The following is a 25,710-nucleotide window of genomic DNA, read 5'->3' on the forward strand; positions in this document are numbered from 1 at the left end:
AATGTTCAGCAAAGTAAGATTTACAAATAAGTCAACATGACCAAAATGGTCAGTTGACCCCTTTAGGAGTTATTGCCCTTTATAGTCAATTTTTAACCATTTTTTGTAAATCTCCATGATCTTTTACAAAAATCTTCTCCTCTGAAAAAACCGTGCCAAATTAATTCAAACTTGGCCACAATCTTCATTGATGTATCTAGTTTAAAATGTGTATTTTTGACCTGGCCAACCAACCAAGATGGCCGCTATGGCTAAAAATAGAACATGGAGGTTAAATGCAGTTTTTTGGTTATTACTCAAAAACCAAAGCATTTAGAGCAAATCTGACAAGTGGTAAAATTGTTTATCTGGTCAAGATCTTTCTGTCCTGAAATTTTAAGATGAATGGGACAACCCGTTGTTGGGTTGCTGCCCCTGAATTGGTAATTTTAAGGAAATTTTGCTGTTTTTGGATTTTATCTTGAATATTATTATGGATAGAGATAAACTGTAAACAGCAAAAATGTTCAGCAAAGTAAGATTTACAAATAAGTCAACATGACCTAAATGGTCAGTTGACCCCTTTAGGAGTTATTGCCCTTTATAGTCAATTTTTAACCATTTTTCATAAATCTTAAGTAATCTTTTACAAAATCTCCACTGAAACTACTAGGCCACAATCATCTTTGGGATATTTATTTTGAAAAATGTGTCCGATGACCTGGCCATTCAACCAAGATGGCCACCACGGCTAAAAATAGAACATAGGGGTAAAATGCAGTTTTTGGCTTATAACTATGAAACCTAAGCATTTAGAGCAAATCTGACATGAAGTTAAATTGTTAATCAAGTCAATATCTATCTGCCCTGAATTTTTAAGATGAATTGGACAACTGGTTGTTGGGTTGCTGCCCTCCAATTTAATTTTTAAAGAAATTTTGCCGTTTTTGGTTATCTTGAATACTATTATACAGTACGGGTAGGGACTTATTTTTATGGATGTCTTAATCCGACTAGTCGGATATCAATAATCAGACATTTTTATGGTAGGTAGTATGGCCATCAATCAACAAATCCAGGTGTGATTGGCAATATATTTGTCCTTTCATCTTAATCCGTGCTGCTAGAATTACGGTTCACTGATTTCAGAATCAGGTTACCTGTAATTTAACCTCTCAGTCACTTTATTGATTACATCGTTTTTGACATAAAATATTTTTACAGGTGAAGTACTGGAGAAAACTTTGTTTTAATAAAAATAGCCTATTTTTTTAATTATGGTTTTTATATTTCAACTGCTATTTATTTTCTAATTTGTTCCTCAAAATTATATTTGTTCTATGTTCTTTGTTGTTTATTTTTGTTTTTTTTTGTGTATTTGTTTCTTATTTGTTTGCATAAAATTTCAAACATTAATATTTTTACATGTATTCTATTTCTGGAAGTTTACGGTTATTTTTGTTTTACTCGTAATTCCATTAGCAGAATGCTGTCTCCGGGGTTAGTTTGACGCAGCCACATGCAAAATATTTCTATATCTATTTAATATTCAATTCAGTCTGTGTTGGGTCAGTTCCGAGATATAAAAAATAATTACAGTGAGCAATACTTGTATATTATTTAGTAGATTGCTGATTCTTTGTAGTTTTTACTTTTTACTGTAAACAATTTATTGTCCGAAACTTCAAAGTTGGAGATGTATCAATAAAATATAACGCAAATAATAACACTAGAAGAAGACATTGATTCTTCCCGGACATAAGTTTATTTTAAGATTTCCGTGTTTGTTCATTATGTTAAATTTATATAATTGATCTGCATTTGGGGGTAGGGGGTAAATAGGGTCCGGATCTCGAAATCCTGGGCTTAAAAACACGAAGTCCCAAGGTCCCGAATTTAAATAAATCAAAATCCCGACATCGCGAAAAAAAGAATTCCCAGATCCCGAAGTGTTAATCCCGAAATCTCGAACTTAAATTATTTGCGTAATATTAATTTACGCACAATCCATGTAAAAAGGAAACTTGTATGTTATATATTTTTAAGCAATTTGTTAAGAAAAATTTGCCGTGAAAAGATAATTGCATGATACACATATTAGTGATCAACAGCGTGTGCACTTGGTTGAACTTTAACTTGACTCCACTCACAATATTATTGAATGCTAATAAAAGATGTTAAAGATCGATTTTGACCACTGCACGAGATTCTTATATGGCGGGAAATGTCGTAACAGTAAACTCAGGTGACCTTACTGAACGACCGTGGGAAAATCCATTCATGAGTAAATTTGATGTGGAATGATTGACAGTATTGTGCGTTAGCTTTGAGGCTCTTGATCGATTGACCAGAATAGAAATTTAATCGATTTACATACATGTAAAATCAAAACAAGATTTAGTCTTCTTTAACTATTTTTTATTTTATTTTTATCAGTCATTTCCCGGATTCCCATTTAAATATTCTTCTTTGGAGAACTCCTTTAAACTTCGGACAACATCGATTTAAAAATTCTTACGGACTGCGCGAGCTATAGAATGACTAGAAGTACGACGAAAAAGTAAAGACAGCTGATCATGAATAGTACGATTAACCTTCAACCCCATTGGGGTATAAAAGTGCATTTATTCAATAAACTATATAAGGTTAAATTTTGATTTTCGTGTATCGATTCGTAAAATATATTTATAATAAAAACACCGGCGATTTTCATAAAACAGTCGACTGAGACATGAAAATAGAAAGGCAATATTTTGATTGTCAACAATTTTTTGTTAAATAAAAAATAGGAATCGAAATATGATCACGGCGTTATAAATATTGTATTTAAATTAAAGAAACCAATTGTTTGACTTTCAAAGAGATTAACGGGAAATATGTCAAAATAGAAAGCACGAGTGATCCGTCTGACCAAAATGTTTTACTTGCGAGAAATGATTGACAGGTGTGAATTGATGTAGAGGCTCCGACGGGGAAAGTTGTTCCAAAAGGAAAATAACTTTATTCACAATGCCTATACATATTTTATAAATACGATATGTTGGCCTTATACTTAAAATTGTGTTTCTAATAATAACATATAAAGGAACAGGACCTTAAAAGGTGGAAATACTATAACCATCAACGAAAACTCGTATAATTTACGGGATTGATGTCTCAACAATTTGATTTCAACTTCGATTGAAAACAGTCTTGGTTGATATTAGGCTTATTATTTTGAATTAGATGAAATATTTTCGGTTTACAAATACAAATGCAAATTCAAAATAGTTTATTGGCACAAAACTATTATAATAATTGGCAACACAATATATTGTTAAAAATCGTCTTTATTTCATTTTCAAATTATAAAAAAAAAATCCCACATTCATGATATTCAATTTTAATTTTAATTCTAAATATTCAATTTTTAATTTAAATTCTTATATTTAATTTTAATTTCAATTCTTTCTCTTTGAATACAAAACAATATTTTACATTTATCTATTCTCCATAAATACAAATATATCTGTACAGGTAAAATTTAATTCTAATCAAGCTGGTACAGATTGATTTACGACCTTCCACTTGGATATTGCACAGCAGGTGTTTATTACTCTGGGACAACTGTCCGACCAGTCTGACATCTAGACGGATTAAGGCTTCCATAAAAATAAGTCCCTACCTGTACTGTAGGTAGCGATAAACTGTAAACAACAATAATGTTCAGCAAAGTAAGATCTACAAATACGTCAACATGACCTAAATGTAAATTTTTACCAAATATAGTTACTAATTGGCAAAGTTCATTATAGATATAATTGTAAGAAGCAAAATCGTTCAGTAAAGAAAGAACTTCGAACACATCACCATCACCTAAATACAATTTTGTCATGAATCCATTTGTGTCCTTTGTCTAATATGCACATAGACCAAGGTGAGCGACACAGGCTCTTTAGAGCCTCTAGTTTGAATTTTTTTTTAGTGCAAATTCGAATGAACCCAGTGGCCAAATGTTTTCTGTGAGCTAATTATGGCCCCATTATATATACCAACAAAAGTGATTCACCACCTTCTAAATGCATGTACAGGGCATGGACAAATTATGGAGAGCCCTGCTTTTTTCTCTGTTATTAAGATTTTTAGTCAGAAACTACTTGTGTAAATAACAAAGAGTAATTTAATCAATTACCCATATGCCTGATGCCTATCATGAATCATGACAATTTCTGTTTTATAATGTTTATTGTATTGTATTGCTGTTGAATATTTTGATTGTCATTCTTGACCAATATGCTCAGTATTAATGGTTTATCTGGAGGTTCCACGTGGTAGCGGTTTACATCCTCCATCTATCTTTTATATACATGTATTTTGACCTTATGCAATGCTATTTTGATAATTTTCAAACATTATCTCTTACAGAACTTGTATAAATAGAGATGGCATTACCTCTTATACGAACACACACACAAGAGCGGCCAGTTACACGTAAGTCAAAATTCTATATCATTTTATTGTTTGCAACATTTTGAATCAAACTGATGTTGCCATAGTTTAGAAGTGTAAATTAGAAGTCAGAAAAAAAAAGCTTTGCAAAACTTCTATTGATTTGTTTTATTGAAAAGGAGATGTTATTTACAGTAATATCGTTGAGCATGATAATGTTTTAAAATGTAAAAGCTAATTAATGCATGTAGTATAACTACATTAGTATTTAAATTTTTGGGTAAATTTGCAATGTCCTTGTATTTGTGCTGACTATTTGATGAATTTGTATTTTATATCAAAAAGTTTTATTTTATATTCCAGCTCAGAGAGGCAGATCATTTGGATCAGTAAGTTTGTACTTTTAGTTTGACACAAATGAAATTTTCTATTATTCAAAGTTCTTGTGTAACACATTTTCAGATTCATTTCAACTCCCTGTTTATGGAATATATTTATGTTCCAAGAAGTAAAATCACAAAAATCCTGAAGTCCTTGGAAAATTCAAAAAGGAAAGTCCCTAATCTTATCGCAAAATCAAAAGCTCAAACACATCAAACGAATGGATAACAACTGTCATATTCCTGACTTATCAAGCTATCTTAAGTTGAGAATCAAACTTGATGAGACAAAGCTTTTCTCTTCGATGCAGTTTCACAACAACTTTGATATAGGGGTTAAAATGATTGATTTATATAGCTCATGGTTCATCTTGCTAGTCTTGAATATACATGTGATATTGCCATTGGAGTTACTTGCTATGCAAACAATCATTCTCTTATCTAATAAAAATGATAATTAAGATTTTCAATAGTCGAAAATAAATATTGATTTTGTAGTAAAGGTTGTTTTTCACTGCACGCGTACATGTTTTGTTTGTATATCATTTAACATTTTGTTTATTTTCATTTACAGAATACAGGAAGTCCATTCATAACAACTCCTCATGGCAATCCAAACTTTAATCCTACCAAAGTCAGAGGTGGAGGAGTAAGTATACATATTAATGAGGGTTTTATGCCCCACCTACAATAGAAGAGGGACATTATGTTTTCTGGTCTGTTTGTCTGTTCCTCCATTCATTCATCTGTCCCACATCAGGTTAAAGTTTTTGGTAAAGATAGATTTTGATGTAGCTGAAGTCCAATTAACTTAAACCTAGTACACATGTTCCCTATTTTATAATCTTTCTAATTTTAATGCCAAATTATAGTTTTATCCCAATTTCACAGTCCACTGAACAGAAAAAAATGATAGTGTGAGTGGGGCATCCATGTACTATGGACACATTCTTGTTTGTTTTGTTTTTGTTTTCCAATGTTCAGGCAGATGTGTCGTTTTTGTGAAGATGTTATCTAATGTCATTTCTGATTTGAAATACATTCACTATTCACATTTAACTTGATTGCAAATGTAATTGACCTATTGCCCTAAAAATTTACTGGATTGTTATAGATATTAGCTAATTATTATACCCCGGCTTTAAAAAAGGGGGGGTATACTGTTTTACCTCTGTCAGTCCGTCCTTCCCATGAAACTTTCGTCACATTTTTCTCAGGAACTACACATCCACCCTTTCTGTAATTTGGTATCAACATTTATATATGTCAGCCATACTGTGTGATGCGTTTTCAGATTCATCACTTGACAACTTCCTGTTTACCGAACACTTGCAGCAGGCGAGTTAACCAAATGGCTTTCCCAGTGTTGTATGATTTTACACATGATAGCCAAGTTGAATATTTTCGTCACATTTTTCTCAGGAACTACAATACAAGGATTTCTGAAATTTGGTTTCAGGATTTATATAAGTCAGCTATACTGTGTGATGCGTTTTCAGATTTTCTCGACAACTTCCTGTTTACCGAACACTTGTATGATTTTACACATGATAGCCAAGTTGAAAATTTTCGTCACATTTTTCTCAGGAACTACAATACAAGGATTTCTGAAATTTGGATTCAGGATTTATATAAGTCAGCTATACTGTGTGATGCGTTTTCAGATTTTCTCGACAACATCCTGTTTACCGAACACTTGTATGATTTTACAGATGATAGCCAAGTTGAAATTTTCGTCACATTTTTCTCAGGAACTACAATACAAGGATTTCTGAAATTCGGTTTCAGGATTTATATAAGTCAGCTATACCGTGTGATGCGTTTTCAGATTCATCACTCAACAACTTCCTGTTTACCGAACACTTGCATATTTTTACACTATTAATATTATCCACTTGCGGCAGCTCGCAGTTTCACTTGTTATCATTTGATTTCAATTTTCAGATTACTTTTAACACACATTTTATTTTTCAGTCAGACAGTCGAGCACCAAAAGCACCAAAGGCACCAGACAAGCCACTAATGCCTTACATGAGATATAGCAGGAAGGTATGTAGCAAACATCTATTTATAAACTGTTTGAAAAAAACAATTATGTTAAGGAAATATACAGTTTTTACTAGCAAAAATTGAATTAAGTCTTGATCTGTAGAAACATTTAAAAAAAAATGAAGCATTTATTGTAAGAACTTTTATTGTATGCATTTTAGATTATGTCTTACAGTGAGTAAAAGTCTGAAAAAGGGATCATTTTGTTATCATTTACATTTACAAATTGATATTTTCATTGTGTCAATACTGCTGCATCAAATTTTTAAAGGGCTATTTCTATTTTAAATATCTGCACGAAGCAATTGCATATATTTGAGGCATTCATTGTTGGTTCCTGGCTGCATGTAAAATACCCATGGTTTTAGTATGGAGTAATAATTAACTTTCAGTGAAGGAAGCACACATATAAAATGTTGAATTTTCTTTGTAGATATGGGATAGTGTAAAGAATTCTAATCCAGATTTGAAGCTATGGGAGATAGGCAAAATCATTGGACAGATGTGGAGAGATTTAGACGAATCTCAAAAACAGGAATTTATGGATGAATATGAATCAGAAAAGGTAAGAATCCAGTTAACATTTCTCTTTATGTATTGTCAAAATGTTAATTTACTGATCAGAGTAAAAAAAAGTGATATATAAGTACTTTTCTTTGCTATTCCAGAAAATACTATGTCCACCACTTCTTTTAACCACCACTACCCACAAACAAAAAATAAAGCAGAACACTCCCTTTGCATTTTGGTATTTCGAATACAACCACCAACATAATATTAATAAAAATGCCTTCCCTGGGCAACCCTTTATACCATAAAGAACTAAATAGTTCTCTGGTGTATGTAGGATGCAGTGAACCATATATGTTCTCTCAAAATATGAGCCATTCTCCTTCTGAATCTACAACATTTTTTGTACAAACACAAATCATATTTTACTACTGTGCAGAAATAAGCTATTTGTTCACTTTTCATCAATGTTGTATTGTTAAAACTATACAATTTTCATGATATCAAGAGTTGAAATAGTTTATATGGTTAAAATCACCATAAATGTGCATGAAATATTTGCCACTTATAGAAAACAACAGTCAACTATCAACTATCAATCAAATTTGAATTCAGCATATGTTTTGTAATGAGGATATTCAAATATAGATATAATTGACTTATTTTTATTGTTTCATTAATATTAACATCTGGCTTTGAAATTGGAATTCAAACTTGTTAGTTTATTTACAGGCTCAGTACAATGAAGCTATGAAACTTTATCATAACTCCTCAGCATACCAAGCATGGGTTGCAGCTAAAGGAAAAGGTAACTACATACTTTTGATTATAACTCAACACTTTCTTTTTTGAAAATAACTTTTTTGTGTGTTCTTCTTGTCAAGGTTTTCTGAATTTAAAAGTAAATAATTAACCATAGGAATTTAACATTTACAAATATAAAATCAATTAATATTTAGAATAAATAAAAATTAAAACTATTGTACAAAGGTTTTAAATTTATAACTACCAGATAAAGTATTAAAAGTTAATGTTTAATAAAAGTTGAGTTTACCATTATAGTTTTGAAAAATGTGGCTGTAATTTATACAATGTATCATGACATATTACTATTTCCAGCTGCTGCTGAGGCTGCTATGGAAGAAGAACAACAGAAGCAAAGAGAACAAAGAACACCTAGGGGCCAACAAGTAAGTTTAAGACATTTCCCTGAAAGTGTACTAGTATATTAAACTGCATTTTATTAGATAATATATAAAAAGAGAACAAAGAACACCAAGGGGCCAACAAGTAAATTACATTTCCCTGAAAGTGTACAAGTATAGTTAACTGTATTTTATTAGATAATATATAAAAAGAGAACAAAGAACACCAAGGGGCCAACAAGTAAATTACATTTCCCTGAAAGTGTACAAGTATAGTTAACTGTATTTTATTAGGTAAATATACATAAGAAGATGTGGTAACATTGCCAATGACACAACTCTTCTCAAACACCAAATAACTCATAAATTAACAACTATAGACCACAGTACGGCCTTCAACAATGAGCAAAGCCCATACTGCATAAATAGCGGTAAAAGACCCTGAAATGACAAATATAAAACAACTGTGAGTTCAAATTTTTCTCTATCTGATATATTGATAATGTTTTAATCAGAATCTGTATAGTGAAAATGTGCTAATATTTCTTCACTTAAGGAATTATAAGCATTGAGAATTGTTGCTGGGTTACTCTCACATTGACACATACCCATGATCTCTCTCTCTTTAATCACAATCTAATCAAATAATCAGTTTTCCATGCTTTAAAATTGAATTTGAATGTAAATTATTTATGGAAGAGAGAACAAATTGTTCATTTAAGACACTTGTTTTGTAGAATGGCTGCTATAATTGATACTGTATAAACATCAGTTATCCTAGGGTTAAGATTTTGTTGTTATATCTCAGTGTTTAATTTATTGGGATTAAATATCAAGGTTTTCAGTATGATGAAGTAATATTCTATGTAAGATTAAATTTCTATGGTGTTTCAATTTCCTGGATATAATCTTTCAGGGAAATGATCAAATATAAAATCTTAAATACTTTCTACACATGCATCATATTCTTTATTTCACAGGCAGCTAAAATGGAGGCCCAAGGGAGAATAAGTATACAACAAGCTGATGAGGATGAAGGTTGGTTTAATTTTATAGAGCTGAAAACAAATGATCTTTAAATTTTAAATCTAGTCATTGACTAATGTAGATAGGAGAGTATATTAATATCAAATGTGAAACTTTTCACTTGAGGCCTTATGCAACTTCTGACAGGGAAACAAATAAGATTAAGGTTAAGGTATTAAGGTGAAAACTTCTATAAGGCGGTATTAATTACAAACATTGTACAACTTGTCAGTCAATTGTTCAAATCTTTTATAGCACTGCAATTATAATGGAAAATTTCAACAGAGAACCTTTCAACGCTCTATTTTAAAAACGAAAGGACATTTTCAATTTTAACTATTTACACAATGACTATGCAATAGATAAGGGTGAACTACGCACATGATTTATCTGGAGCTCTGATGTGATTAATAATAAAATACAATAAAACCAAAATGTATATGCAGTCTAATTAATATTTATTTCAAAATGGGTTATCTTGCAACATTATGCATTCTTACTTTATGGAACGAGTAATCTTATGCCGAGTTAACTGTATATAGCGACTGGTTTACGGTAGAAATTTTACCCTTTAGTATCTGTATCTGTATGTAAATAAAGAGATCGTGAAACCAGTATAGACAATATTTGACCAAGTTGTCAGATATGACCGGCGTTTGGACTGTACTTTTCCGAAAGTACAAAATATTGATGTTCAATGACCAAAAAATTAACTAGCCCCTAGGGCTACCGTGCCTTTGAACATTTACTTGCCGTTCACAAAAGTGACTAGTCCCTGGCTAGCATAAGTGTCGAACCCTGCTATAGGGGACTGTACAAGCGTTCAACAATGAGCAAAACCCATACCGCATTGTCAGCTATGAATTGCCCCACAATGACAATGTAAAACAATTCAAACGAGAAAACTAACAGCCTTATATTTGTAAAAAAATGAACAAAAAACAAATATGTAACACTTAAACAAACGACAACGACTAAATTACAGGCTCCTGAATAAGCTGTTTTGGTGGTACTTCAATCTGATAGAAACTCATCAAAGCAAGAAGGAAAACCACAATAGTCACACATTCACTCTAGATAGATCTCAAGCTGAACCAAGTTTTGAATAACACAATTACCAAAATAAACCATTTTGTATAACTCCAATGAAGCTATTGACATGGCACAGACATGAAAACGTTGTGTTTTACTTTTTATATGTTTATCACCATAGAAATATCTTTTGAACATTATGATAAATATCATTAATCTTTTTTTAGATCCAGATGATGGATTTTCAGTGAAACATATAGCCCATGCAAGATATCTACGTAATCATAGACTTATAAATGACATATTTAGTGAAACAGTGGTTCCAGATATACGGACAGTAGTTACAACAGGCAGAATGGGAGTACTAAAACGTCAAGTGCAATCATTAACCATGCATCAGGTATAAACATTTTATTGGAATTCTTAGTCGTTATCACTATTGAGCAGTAACCATAATTTGTATGCTGTTATGTTAACAATAGATCTATTTTTTATGTAATCTGTGTCTTTTGTATTGGCATTCTGTCACATATAATTCTGAAAGAAATTATTAGGAGTACTGAAAATTATTAACAAACTGGAGTTATACTTTATGTAAAGGTTATCCAAGTAATCATAGTCTACAATGGTCTGGAAGGAGTTACTATATTATATCAAATCTGTCCTACACAATATTATGACTGCTTTTTTTATCATGAAAAAATTATGAATAAGACTTACAAATTTATCATGATTTAAAGGGACCCTTGCACAAATGCACAAGGTCTTTGTTCTTTAGCCTAATATTATTTTGTCTTTTTTTTACAGAAAAAATTAGAAAACGAGTTACAAACAATTGAAGAAAAGCATGAAGCAAAGAAAAAGAGATTTTCTGAGGCTAGTGAACAATTTCAAGAAGAATTGAAAAAAGTAAGTTTTGAGGTTATAGACTTTTATATTTCTAAGCTTATGATGTGATAATGAAAGATTAGAAGTAAGAAAGCTATACAATCACAGTTAATTATACCCCCGCTTTAAAAAAGGGGGGTATACTGTTTTACTTCTGTCTGTCCTTCCGTCAGTCAGTCCGTCCATCAAATGAATATTTTTCGTCGCATTTTTCACAGGAACTACAATACAAGGATTTCTGAAATTTGATTTCAGGGTTTATCTAAGTCAGCTATACCTTGTGATGCGTTTTCAGATTGATCACTTGACAACTTCCTGTTTACGGAACACTTGTATGATTTTACACATGATAACCAAGTTGAAAATTTTCGTCACATTTTTCTCAGGAACTACAATACAAGGATTTCTGAAATTCGGTTTCAGGATTTATAAAAGTCAGCTATACTGTGTGATGCGTTTTCAGATTCATCACTCAACAACTTCCTGTTTACTGAACACTTGCATATTTTTACACTATTAATATTATCCACTTGCGGCGGGGGTATCATCAGTGAGCAGTAGCTTGCAGTTTCACTTTGTTTATCTTTGGTTTGTTATAATCTGGATTATACAATTGGTACAAATATTTCACCAATAGGTTTGCTTGGCAATGCATTAGAACTGCATTTCTTTGCAACATATTTGATGGCATTGCTGGTAAAAAAGCCTTGATTTAAGATCAAGTCATTTTAAATGTTAGGGAACAGCCTTCCCCTCATAGAAAGATGTGTATTTAACTAAGGTGTTAATGGGAGTAAAGAATATATATGAAATTTTTTTATTTTTGTTCAACTATGTGAATTTTGACATTTAAGACATATCTGCACTAAAAGATATATCTTCTTCAGTAAGGAAAGAATTAATATAAATATTAATTGAATGAAGAAATTAATTACTTTTGCCATTTAAGCTCCAAAAAGTGCAATAAAGCACATGTTATACCGCTTTATGCTTATTTAGAAATGACTTAATACAAAAAAATGAGGTACTCCACTATTAGTTAAAGTAATAATGATAATACACAGTTATTTATGATAAAAATATAAACTTACAGTGAGGAATATGTTTTATTTACAGTTGTGTGAAAATAAACCCCAGATAAGTGATGACATGTTCAACACTATGATGGTCAAAGCCAAAGAGGAACTGAAACAAAGACACATACAGTATTTACAACAGCAAGAAGAGGAGAAGAAAAAACAAGCAGAGCTAGCAGAAAAAAGAAAGAAAGAAGAGGAGGAGAGAATAAAACGAGAAGAAGAAGAGAGATTAAAAAGAGAGGAAGAAGAAAGACAGCATCAGTTAGATAATCCTGTACCACCACCACCTATTGTTTCAGAGGTAATAGAAATACCTATGTGGTTGTATATTATCATAAAGATTGTAGTCAGACATATATGTATGATCTTTGTTTATTCTGACCTTGTGTCATTAAGGAGAACATAAAAAATTTCTTTATTAATGAATATAAAGGTAAATTAAAAAAGAAATCACTGTGACATTTTGTTTTACATATATTAGATAACATGAGAATAACATATAGTGTTACTAAATTGTGAAGAAAGTTTAATATATAATATTTTTCTTGATATAGAGAAAAGGCTACTGTAAATGTAGAATAGTCCTGCAAATATTAATTAAACTTTGCTACATAAAGGACAACTATCATACTTAGCAATGTGTATGAAGATGATACATACAAAATAACAACTCTTTAATTATTGCAATAGGGACAAGTTATGCCAATTTTGCCACAAGTTATGAACCAGGGTGCAATGCCCCCACAGCCACCCGTTTCCAACCAGAACATGGTCCCAAATCAGCCAATGATGAATTCACCAAATGCAGTGCCACCACAACAGTCACAAATAATGCCCATGCCGAATGTGGTGCCTCAACAGAACATGTTACAGCCACAACAAATGATGCCGAATCAGAATATGATGCCACAGAATGTAATGCCACAACAGAACATGATACAGCCACAAACTGTTATACAGCCACAGCCTATGATGCCACAGGTTGTTATACTTAAATAGTAGAAATATAATTCTCAATACCATGTGTGTATATGACTAATATAAATTAAAGAATGAGTAGTTATAATTCAACTCTATCAAGATCAGGTGTAAACATTTTTCTGACTTGTATTTTTTTGTGTTTTCAAATCTGTTGTAAGGGTAAAAAGATATGATATATATTATCCATGTATTTGTAACTGTCATGGAAAAGAAATTATCAGATGTTATATTGTGATAATTTCTTATTTCAGGATCCTTCAATGGAATCCCAGGCAAACCAACAACAAATGATGGAAATGGGTAGTATTGATTCTCCAGATTCTCAAAAAACAGAGGTAAAACATTGTACTAGCTCATACATTTTTCCTAGTTTAATACAACCATTTAGTGATATTTTAAGTGTTAAAAAATAAATATTTTAGGATAATTAATGTAAAATTAAGACCTAACAGAAATTATTGATGGCCATCTTTTTAGTGATTCATAGAATTCACTGCTAGCAAATAATGTATAAAAAGGTGTAACTATAGTCACCTTTTTGATTTCTAGTGGACTTTTTGGTGGACTATTGATATATAAACATTGCATGCCATTGTTTTCAGGATTTATCTCAAGATGGCATGGCTGCAGGTATGGAAGGTGGTGGTGATGAATCCTTTAATTCTATGTCACCTGATGACTCGGCCAAGTCATCACCAGATGGCATGTCTCCAGATAAGAGTATGATGTCAGACAGCCAAGAATCACAGGAGGACAATTCTCCTCAAAAGAAGAGCAAAAAACCAGCTCATAGAAAGAAAAAGAGGGAAGACAGAAAAGAAAGTATGTTGTGTTTGTGCTTGCTTGCGCATGTGGATTTTCTTTTTTATAAGTAGAGATCATTATCAGGATAGGTTGTGTAGGTTATAGTTATACTTGTCCACATTTTCATGCTTTTGTTAATTCTTTTTACTCAACTTATCTCCATATCAAAAGAATTCTCATAATCTGGTCTCCATATTGTTTGTTGTACATTGCTTCAGATTCAAGGTAATAATCTGGTTTACAGAAATGTTCATTAAGCTCAATATGAAAATATTCATCAACTCAAATATAAATTGAAAATGTTGCTGAGCAAGGAAAATGGACAAGTATAACTGGTTAGGTGAAGGCATAGAACATGGATACAAATAAAATTTGAACACTTGTAGTCATTAGAAAAGCAAAATAATCAAAACAGTCACTTATCATATTCTTTTTCTTCATACACAAACTTCTTAGTTCTTGATTCAAGTAAAAATGTCACTATCAAAACAGAGCTCTTATTTCAGGGTCCACTTGATTATTATATAATTGGTTAACTATATATGAGTTCTAGATAGATGTAGATAAATCATAAATGGTACTGCAAATATTATTTTACATCAATTTAATTATATATAATTCCATTATTGAATGAAATGCACAAACATATAAACAAAATCTTTTAGAATTAAGAAAAAAAACCCACACACATACTAGCAGTGATTAAGTAATCTATAAACACAGATTTGCTACTGCAATAACATTAATATGTTAAGGTGTGTTTGTAATTCATTACTATCGGACTTCCAAATAGGATGGTAGTAAGCACAATTTCTATTAACCATTGTAATATTGTATTGTTTTTCTGAATTGCAATAGATAGCCACATTAAATTTTAGTGTTTATAGACACTGTTGTCCCCAAGATAGAGTTAGTTGTATAAGGCATCATTTGCTAGTCAATAGCTTAATTTAGGACTTGGCCATTGCTAAATGAAGTAGATAGTTTTAACGCATGTTGGATAATTAAAGGCATGACAATGAATTCTGTGACTAACATTTTTTGGCATGAAAAGTAATGTCATTTTGTGGATGAATATTTATATTGCATGCCATTGAATTTGACAAACTGTACCTTGCAAGTTAAAAAGAAATAATAAAAAAAAAATTTAGAATTTTTATCTAGATATTTAGAATTTATGTTTTTTTGGGGTATGATGATTTTGTTATTTTGCATCAGCAATAAAGAAAATATAAATCTAACAGCACAGTGAATTTTCCTTTTATTTAATAATTCATAAATATTTCCTAGTAAGCCACATTCCCTATTTATGGTTGAACAAATGCTAAGGATTTTTGACAGCAGTAGTTTACTTAGAAGGGGGAATTCATGAATGAATTGACATGAACATTGATTATAGAATGGAGTTTGAATGACAGCATGTTTGAGATCATATTTTTGTAATGACAATACTTCCAGAATTTCCAGACTGATCCAGTTGGATACACACATTTTATTTTAATTTTGTTTAGTTTTAGTTCTTATAATTTGCAAGGGAACAGCTTTGTTTTTGCTATGGAAACACATCTAAGGTCATCATTTGATATGTCATAATAATTTTAAAGAAGCATGGAGGATTTTTGTTTTGAAACTTTTTTCATAGCCAAATAATTTAATAGGAGGATGCAAAAACACAACCTGTTTAAAGCTTGTACAAATCTCACTCCAAAAAACATTCTTTTTATTTTTGGAGAGTCAAGATGGAAAAACTTTGTGTTCCTATGTCACTGATTTTGGCAAATATCAATATGAAAATATAAAGAGAGAAAATGAAGAAGATCTTTCAAATAAATACTCCCAAAATTGAGTTGATAATTGAGTTCTATAGTTTTATTAAACAAAAGTCTTGGAATGCAAGAAATCCTTGTGACATTGTATTGCATAAGAATAAAAATTTGAAAATTTAAGTAATTTAGATGAGATTATTACAGGCATTTGGCTTAACAAATGAATACTTTATACTATTTTATCATAATACTTTAATTGAAGACTTAGATGTGTTTTATGGTGGTTTTATGTTATTTTATGCATGATATTAACATTTTAACACTACTAACAGATTTGCTGATAAAGAAATGTGAATTTTACAGTTTGTATATTTTGAATGCAACAGACAACAACACTATATTATTCTGTACATTTCAGTTTATTTTATTTTTTTCCATTTTGGTTATATTTGACTAATCTTCTTTTTTACTTTGCACTTTATCTTTTGAGTTTATTTTGTTATATTGCATTTTCTTCAATTATCTGATTTAATTTTCATTTGGTTTTTATATTTTTTTCTGTTATTTTTTAAAGTATTTTTGCACAATTGCACATTTGTTAAGAAGCAAATTGTTTGAAGTATTCATTAGGTAATTTTCCTACCCCCAAGTCAAATTAAGGGAACTAGTGCCTATGAGTGAATTATTAAACTGCATAATAAGTTATGTATATCCCATTTTTTTTTTAGAAAAATAAAAAATCCCAGTCCCGCTCATCATTAATTTTATTTTGGGGGCCAAAGAAATAAAAAGATGAGATTTGGATTAGTAATTTATTGCTGATAACTGTCTTAAATTTTTTACATCTATGTTCTAACACCTGCCATTTGATATTGGCTTAAATTTTGCTAAAACCTGACAATGCTTTCATTAACGTTTTTACGCTCAAAGCAATATTTATGAAAATAATGGATCAAATACTCCAAGGATTTAAGAGAAAAAAAATGAAAAGAAACTATTTGCTGATTAACAGTACTAATGACCATTATTTTGGGTGTTACACATTTTAGTACTAAAATTTATTGCACCAAAATTAACAAACTAAAATGCACATAGATGATGCAAGTTCGCCATGAATAGGGGATGTAATATGAATCTTCAAAGTCAGTTCTTTCATTTTTAAAGGTAAAGATTGACATTTACATCATGATTTAAAGATCAAATTATTTATGCCAACATTAGATATCATTACTAAGTATCAAGCTTTTGCATCTTCCAAGTTGTAGAAATTATTCCAACATCCATTTAATGCCATTTCAGCTTTGCAAATTGAAAATAAAGAAGAAAATGAAATAAACCATGAAATGTTTGTTTAACTTTGGCTTTTGTCCCCTGATATTTGTGCCACATCCCTAGTATCTTCTTATGTCATTTATGTCTGTCATTGCTAGTAGCCCTGTGATATTAGAAAGAATTGAAGAAAGTTTAAAAATTCAAATTTTAACCCTTCGTGATATCAAATCTTTTGCCAAGCTCCCATTTGTACCCCAGTGATATGTTATTTTAATTTTTAGGTCCCCGTCGGTACCCTTGTGATATCTGTGGTAAGGCGTTCAAACACAAGCACCATATGACGGAACACAAGCGCCTCCATACTGGAGAGAAACCCTTCCAGTGTAAACGGTGCCTCAAACGCTTCTCTCACTCCGGATCTTACAGCCAACACATGAACCACCGCTTATGTAAAACCTCTGGCGGTAACGGTGAGAAAATCATTCATCACATTGGCCCAATGAAGGGTTCTAATGCATTTCCATATGGCCCAGATTATCATATTGATCCTGTTGGCAATTATTTAATTTGCTGAAAATAAATCTGGATATTAGACTGTAATCAATTTTTTTCATTTTTTCGAAATTCGTTCAAAACAGAGTTTTATTAGGCCTCTCCAAATTCATAAATTGCTGTTAAATCTGCTAAAATTTATAAATGTTTTTGTTTATGTTTATTAGGTGGTGGAAATGATTGGAACCCTCCACGTTAAATTCACTCATTGCATTTCACTTATCACCAGAACTACATTTTGATTGAAACCAAAAAAGTATTAGGGAAACTTACAAAAAGTGGTGTACTCCTCTCTACACAGTAGAAGACTATGCCACATTTTAAAAACCAAATCTCTTTTGGAATGATTTTTTCTTTACTTTTTGCATTAACATTTTTAGCATAACAATTGTTGTTTTTTCTTTTGTTTGTTTGTGTTTATTGCTTGTTTATTTGTTGTCTGTCAGCATGGTAACATTGCATTGTCTTGAAACTGGTGCATCACAGAATTTGCATATGTTGTAAAGTCCGTTGCATATTGCAATCATTGTAAATATTTTGTTTATGTAGATTTTTTCTTTCCAGGATATAACTTCTATTTTAAAGTGTATCTTTGTGGTAGACATTTCAGGGATATTTTACAAACTTATAAAAACAGAATCTGTGCACATTTCACTTTCTAAGATAATGGCATAAGAATTGAAATTTAAAAAAAAAAATAATTTCAAAATACTTTAAAAAAATTCAGTTGTTATAAATTTATATTTAAATAAATAAAAACATTTTGTATTATTAATGATTATATGAAAATAAGAAAATGTGGTGTGAAACTATTTGCCAAAGACCAAAGTAAAAAGATTTAAACAAATACAGGTCACTGTGGTCTTTGGTGGATAGTTATGATATTGGCAATCATACCTCATCTCCTTATTTTTATGAAGAACTTTGAATATTCATGATTCTTGAAGCTATTTATTAGCTAAATTTAAATTCATCTAAACTGAAAAAACAAAATGTCATGAGATATAAAATGATATGAAATGTTCCGAGGTAAAAAAAATAAATTTAAATTTGTTTCAATTTCATTACAATATGTCAATATGGTGCCTTTATATCATTATAGACATGTTATTGCACAAAATGAGGGAAGATATTATTAAAGTTTTTTTTTAGGACACATCTTTGTTCTTCGCCTTTATCCAACCAATGTGTTGTGTCGTGTGTTGTGACTAATCCTACTAAACATCTAACGATAGACCTACAAACACTAATTCACCTCTACACTTAAATTTTGATACTTTGTCTTAAAATGTTATGTATAAAAACATATTTATTTCATTTACTATCTACTGTCTTTGAGAATATTGTGTGTTAGTGTTGTTGACTTCGTAAAACTCTCCTTTGCCTGGGACGTTGTTAGAATCAATATGTAGGTTGGTATGATAAATATATGCAGTAATCCACCAACATTCTTAAACCAAGTACACAGCATTTTATGTAATGATGTTTTACGCAAAAAGTAGAAACTATCAGAATGTTCAATTTTTTAAAATGGTACTTTTGACGGTCATTTAAGCAAATTAGAAACTTTTCAAGAAGTAATTTCGAACATAATTTTTCAAAGTTTTAAATGAATCAAGCTTGATAATATAACAAATTTTGACTATGGTGTATATCATAGTTTATAGTGTACTGATTCATCTTTCAAACTGTATTATTTCAAAATGTTTTTTTTTTGTTTATTTTAAGACCAGCAATAAAAAATTATGATTGTTTTAAAATATTTATGATATTTTCTTTTTGATTGAAGAATATGAAATAAAATAAAATTAATTAAAACATATAAAAAGTGAGACAACAACAACTGGAAATTGAATATGGAATTTTGCTATAAAGGGTTGGAAGAGCTGAATGGGTTATTTACATCTTATTAATTTATTTTTCTCTTCTAGTATTTAATACAACCTATTGCAGTTTATTCAAAGTTCTGACCAAATTTTAATTTGTTTTATCAAATCAAGCTGTATAACAGGTTACAGCAACATGCCTTGAGTGTGTAGGCAAAGGTAAAATATTTGGTTAGCTTGTTTTCAAGCTGAACCATGAAGTCCTATAGACAGATACATTGAGTATCTATTGAACTAGTTTACTAGAAGAGTAGTATACCCAACTCCACAGTTCAGCTAATAAGCAAGCAAACCAAACACATTACTGATACCTATACATACACACTCAAGGCATTTTGCTATAAAAATTCAAACCAACTGCTCTTAAAGTGCCACCCTCATGTAATCAAAGAACAAAGTGATCACATCATATCTGGGAACATTTTTAAATGTCATGAACTATTTATTTACAGAAAAATTGTGTCCTCACCTTACATTTGAGCCTATTAGAGTATTAAAAGTCCTGTTGTTGCAATTTAATACCACTCAAATTAGGCAATAAGTACACCAATTAACTGTTCTTCCTTTAGCAACTCCTGCAGTGATTTGAAATATTAAAGTTGCATTACAGTGCTTATCCAGTGACCTTTGGGGTATCACATTAGCAATGACTAAAACAGTTTACCAAATTGCAGTTAGATTTCTACTCCGACCAACTCATCAACTTGTGAAATATTTTAGCAGACTTCTCAAGTGAAATGTTGTTAGTACAAGTGAGTGCTGTAAAATAAAAAGTAATACTTTAAAAAAATACCATCCAGATCCAGTTTATAGTTGATACTTTTGTCAATCATTTTTAACAAAAATAATATCTTACTATAGAATGAGTAACTGAATAAAAAGGTCTAATTTTGACATAGAAACTTCTATCATAAATAAATATTATAAATGAATAGTTCCAAACATTGTTTTGTAGGTGTATATTTTATAGCTTTGCCTTCTAAGAGAAAGTTATTGTGCAATTGTGATTCAAATAACATTTTCTATCTGCTGGCATTAAAGGGAAATAATTTTATTGAGTTCAAATGTACACTAAAAATTAAATCATAGTGTTAACAGCTTTTTTCAATATTTTAAATCATCTTTCATAATTAAACAAATTTCATTGTTCTTTTCAGAACAGAGGATAAAAGTTGAATAATCACAGAAATAATGTTACAAACAAATTAAATGGGGAAATTTGATATTTGTCAGACAGAACAAAACTTTTGCTGATTATCAATCATATAAATTATTTCCCTTTAATGCCAGCAGATCAGTAATTTGTATAGAAAATATTATTCGAATCACAATTGCACAATAACTTTCTCTTAGAAAACAAAGCTATAAAATATACACCTACAAAAAAATGTTTTGAACTATTCATTGATGATATTTATTTATGATAAAAGTGTCCATGTCAAAATTAGACCTTTTTATTCAGTTACTCATACTTAGGTAAGATATTATTTGTGTTAGATATGATTGACTAAGATATCAACTAACTGGATCTGGATGGTAAGTATTACTTTTTACTTGACAGCACTCACTTCATACTAACAACATTTCACTTGAGCAATCTGCTAAAATATTTTACCAGTTGATCAGTTAGTTGGAGTAGAAATGTAACTGCAATTTGGTAAACTGTTTTAGTCATTGCTATTGTGATACCACAAAGGTCACTGGATAAGCACTGTAACATTTTTATTTGAAATGTAGATTAGGACTATTTATTTTAAACAAAGTTTGAATTTTAATTTCACATAATTCATCTGTGCCCCTCATGATTTATGCCTCAAATTGGTTTTGTTAATAAATATATATGGCTTCATCAATACCCAGAAACCAATTGCCATAAACTTTTCAAACTTGGAAGATTAGTTGTCATATTCCCTTTACCTTGCTTTATCTTCAGTTTGAACTATAATGTGAAATTTTATACATCAGTTATGGGTAATTGAACACTTTTAAGCTCACCTGGCCAAGTGAACTTTTCTCATGACTTGGCTTCCGTCATTCGTCGTCATCGTTAACTTTTACAAAAAACTTCTCTGAAACTATTTGGCCAAAATTAACCAAACTTGGCCACAATCATCATTATGGTATCTTGTTTTAAAGATGTGGCCATTGACCCAGCCAACCAACCAAGATGGCTGCCATGGCTAAAAGTTGATGTATTTAAAAAGGTTGTTTTTCGCTTATATCTCTGAAACCAAAGCTTTTGGGGCAAATCTTCAATATGGTTAAATTATTTGTCAGGTCAACAACTATCTGCCCGTAAATTTTCAGACAAATCGGACAATTGGATGGGTTGCTGCCCCTGAATTAGTAATTTTATGAAAATTTTGCAGTTTTTTGGTTGTTATCGTTAATGTTATTATAGATAAAGATAAACTGTACACAGGAATAATGTTCAGCAAAGTAAGATCTACAAATAATTCAACATGACAAAAGCGGTCAATTCACCCCATAAGGAGTTATTGCCCTTTAAAGACAAATTTAACCAAACTTGGCCACATTAAGCATAAGGGTATTAAGTTTCAAAAATGTGTCCAATGACCTTGCCTGCCAACCAACGTGGCAGACCTGGCTAAAAAAAGAACATAGGGAAAAATGCAGGTTTTTTTTACTTATATCTCTGAAACTAAAGCAAAAGTATAACAGTTGCATTATTTCATGCATCAATTATTAAAAAAAAATCAGGTGAGAGACACAGGCTCATTGAAGCCTCTACTTTAAGTTTAACAATGGTACCTCATAAATGCAACGCTGTTGATTCAAAATGATTTCTGGGTCACTTTGTAAACTTGAGTTTCCTTTGCCTGATTAGAAAGAATCTTGTAACTATGAACAATAGAGCCATTAGAGGGAAGAATCCTACTGATATAGGGGTCAAAGTTGAAGGTCACTGTATGTTAGAAAATTAGTATCCTGAATGTTACTTTCATTTCCATTTCCTGATTAAAATAAAACTTACTCATGCAGATGGACGATATAGTGACTGGTAAGCCACCTACAAATCAGGTTCTTATAAGTGGTTTCTGGGTGGAAAATTGACCTTCCTTGATTGGAACTAAACTAATAGGGAAAGAAGCATTATGACTTTGTATTTAATCGGTCAAAGTTTAAGATGATTGTTACTATAGGAAGAAAATTTTCAGTCATTTACTATAGGTAGAAACTTTTGGGAATGGAGTAGCTTACAGATTGTAACTTGAGTTCTTTTTGATTGAGTTGAAACTAATTCAGATGAATGATTAAAAAAAAGAAAGACAATTTCAGTTTTTGTGTCAATCAGTTTAGCTCAAGGTCTTTTGAAATACCTTGAATTAACACATTTAAGGCGAAATAGAAACATACTTATCTATTTAATAGAATAAGACAACATTAACGCCCTACACCAACAATGAATTAATGAATGTTGAAGGGTAGGTAGGTAGACTTCAAAGTTAACAAAACCAATGAGACATCCTGTGTTTAAATCATAATATGACAAAAATTTGTCTGAAAGGAATAAATATTAAAATGTTAATAAATTTCTTTGAATTTCCAAGTTGATTGAAGTAGGCTGTATAACTGATTTTGAAAGTCATTATATTTGTAAGTGCAGGAGTTATCAGTAAAATAAATAATAAGTAAGCTGAATGACTCTTCTAGTTGGATAAAAAAAATAAAAATTGTTCTCAATTGTTCTTGCAAATAACCTTTTTTGAAAGCCATCCATCTGTAATATTGGTTTACAATATATGACTTGTGTACCTATTCACCATTTTAAATTTGATGCTACTAACACTAGCTTTATGTCTCACAACACTAATGTATTTTCTGTGATGCACCTTGTGTAAATCAAGCAATGGTCAGAATCTAAAATTTGTCTGAAAAGTAAATGTGATCAACTGTTATGCTATAAATCCTGTAGTTTTATCTATTTATACTGGGTATCATTTATTTACAGTGGAACCTGTTTCTTCAGAATGACTAGTGATTAAAGTATTCCAACTATATGTAAACAAAAAATGTCTCTTCACATACATGCAAACTTATTTGAAATATAAGCACTAGAATACAATTTATTTTAATCTTCACGGTATAAAATGTTTACATAGCCTTTTCCATTGGAGACAAAAGACACAGTCCTATTGTTCTTACCAGCCATTGGCAATATTTTTCAAAAGCAATTTTACCTTAGATGGCCTAAAAGTTGAACAGGTTTCATTGTAATTTTATTCAATACAACTATTTATGTTTACATCAAAAATACAGAGACGTTTTTATCCAAAGAAGTTCAGATATCAGATTAACTGTACAGATATAATGAATTTACAACCATCTTTAGTTTTTGTAAAGACCTTCATCTAGGATCATACAGATTTTTTCATGAAAAATATAAATGTAAAGAAAATCTGGAAGAAAAGATGTTGTTCTTTTTATAATCGATTGAAACTAAGTCCTCCTTTTAAAGCTTCTTGTATTGGATGATAGTATCTCTAGATATGTAAACACAATTTCACTAGTTGCCGAACATTATAAAAAACATACAATTGCTCACCATTCTGGCATAAAATATATTGTGAAATTAACCAAATGAATAAAAAAAAATTCTTTCTAACTATAATTGTCAAAAAAAATGGATGAGCTGTTGTTGTGTAATTTTATGAACATTTACAGAATTGTTTCAAATTTTACTTTGTTAAAAATCAATTTGGAGCTTTTGATTTGCTTTATAAGAATATGCCTATAGAAATACAGAAATAAGTGAGGTTGTTATATTTTCAGGTGGTGATGATATTAAAACCTCTAAAGAGGATGACATGGATAAAGAAGATGGTTCTATCGTAGAATCCGAGGAGGAAGATCTTGGTGAAAGCATTGAATTGTCAGAAAAAGACATTTAGGACACATGTACCTAATCCAGAATCATTTACATTGTCATAGTTGTAGTATGTGTATAAGTAATGTGAACATAGTCAAATGTCACTTTCTTTGTTATATGTAAAAAGTTGAACATGTTTTCTTACAAAAATAATTTGCTATCTTTATCCCAAACTTATTTTGTTTCTTATAAAAATTGCAGTATTTAACAATCATATTATTTTCCATCCATTCATTCCACAAACAAACAATTTAATTGGTTGTGATTTTTTGTTGGACCTATTCATTCTTGCTAGAGAATGAACATACATGTTTTCATCAGATCCATCTAGTCAGGCATTATCATTAACATAGTTATCATTGAATGGTGCTTGCTACATTTTCTCTTGATTTCCAAAATTAAAGATTAGCATATTTAGATAAAGAAGGATCATAAAATGTGTAAAGTGATAATGAAAAGCAGATTTAAGAGCAATAATAATGGTTAAAAGCAAAACGTACTTTAAAAACATATTTCCATTTGAATTGTATTTTTGAAATGGTAAAAAAAAATCTGTATGGATTATTTTTTGTATGCTTGTATAGGAAGCAATAAAGTTATATATAAAGAAAAAATTGTTAGTTGATGATTTTCTACTGCAGAAACATTGATTTATATTTAAGTAGACACTTGTTAGACATATCAGCAGTGGTGGTCCAATGGAAGTGTGATAACTGCCTTTGTGGTCACATGGTTGCTTGCTAATCTGTGGTAAAACTTGAAAAAATGTTTTTTGCTGCTTCTCTTCTTAGCAAAAGATATTTCGGGGAACAAACTGGTCAGCTCTTGAGTGTGAATAATGTGTCTGGGTATGGTAAACTTGAGATCTCACCTGTTTTATTAGTTACAATGTGTAAGACAAGTACGAAACAGGGTTCTTTGTCATAGACACTGGATGTTTAACCACCAACAATCTGTCAATCCTAGTCATAGGACATTCACATTTTACCAATCTGAATTTGCAAGACATAAAGATAAAGAGAAACTGTATACAGAAAGACAT

At 30.7% G+C, this 25,710-nt stretch overlaps 1 protein-coding gene across 2 annotated transcripts; it reads left to right on the forward strand.

Annotated features, from left to right (window-relative positions):
* Positions 1 to 4,372: 4,372 nt before the first annotated feature.
* On the forward strand, positions 4,373 to 25,282 carry LOC134688291 (SWI/SNF-related matrix-associated actin-dependent regulator of chromatin subfamily E member 1-like). Of its 2 annotated transcripts, XM_063548850.1 has the most exons (16): positions 4,373 to 4,449; positions 4,771 to 4,796; positions 5,362 to 5,436; positions 6,762 to 6,836; positions 7,270 to 7,401; positions 8,079 to 8,154; positions 8,466 to 8,536; positions 9,472 to 9,529; positions 10,777 to 10,949; positions 11,357 to 11,458; positions 12,554 to 12,817; positions 13,207 to 13,497; positions 13,749 to 13,832; positions 14,100 to 14,319; positions 17,621 to 17,809; positions 24,572 to 25,282. In XM_063548850.1, exons 1-16 carry the CDS (start codon positions 4,401 to 4,403, stop codon positions 24,688 to 24,690), a joined length of 2,004 nt encoding a protein of 667 aa, XP_063404920.1. In that variant the 5' UTR covers positions 4,373 to 4,400; the 3' UTR covers positions 24,691 to 25,282. The 2 variants fall into 2 exon arrangements, with proteins under 2 accessions (XP_063404920.1, XP_063404921.1); XM_063548851.1 differs by lacking the exon at positions 17,621 to 17,809.
* The last annotated feature ends 428 nt before the right edge of the window (positions 25,283 to 25,710 follow it).

This window comes from Mytilus trossulus, chromosome 10, assembly GCF_036588685.1.
Source record: "Mytilus trossulus isolate FHL-02 chromosome 10, PNRI_Mtr1.1.1.hap1, whole genome shotgun sequence".
In the NCBI taxonomy this organism is placed as follows: Eukaryota; Metazoa; Mollusca; class Bivalvia; order Mytilida; family Mytilidae; genus Mytilus; species Mytilus trossulus.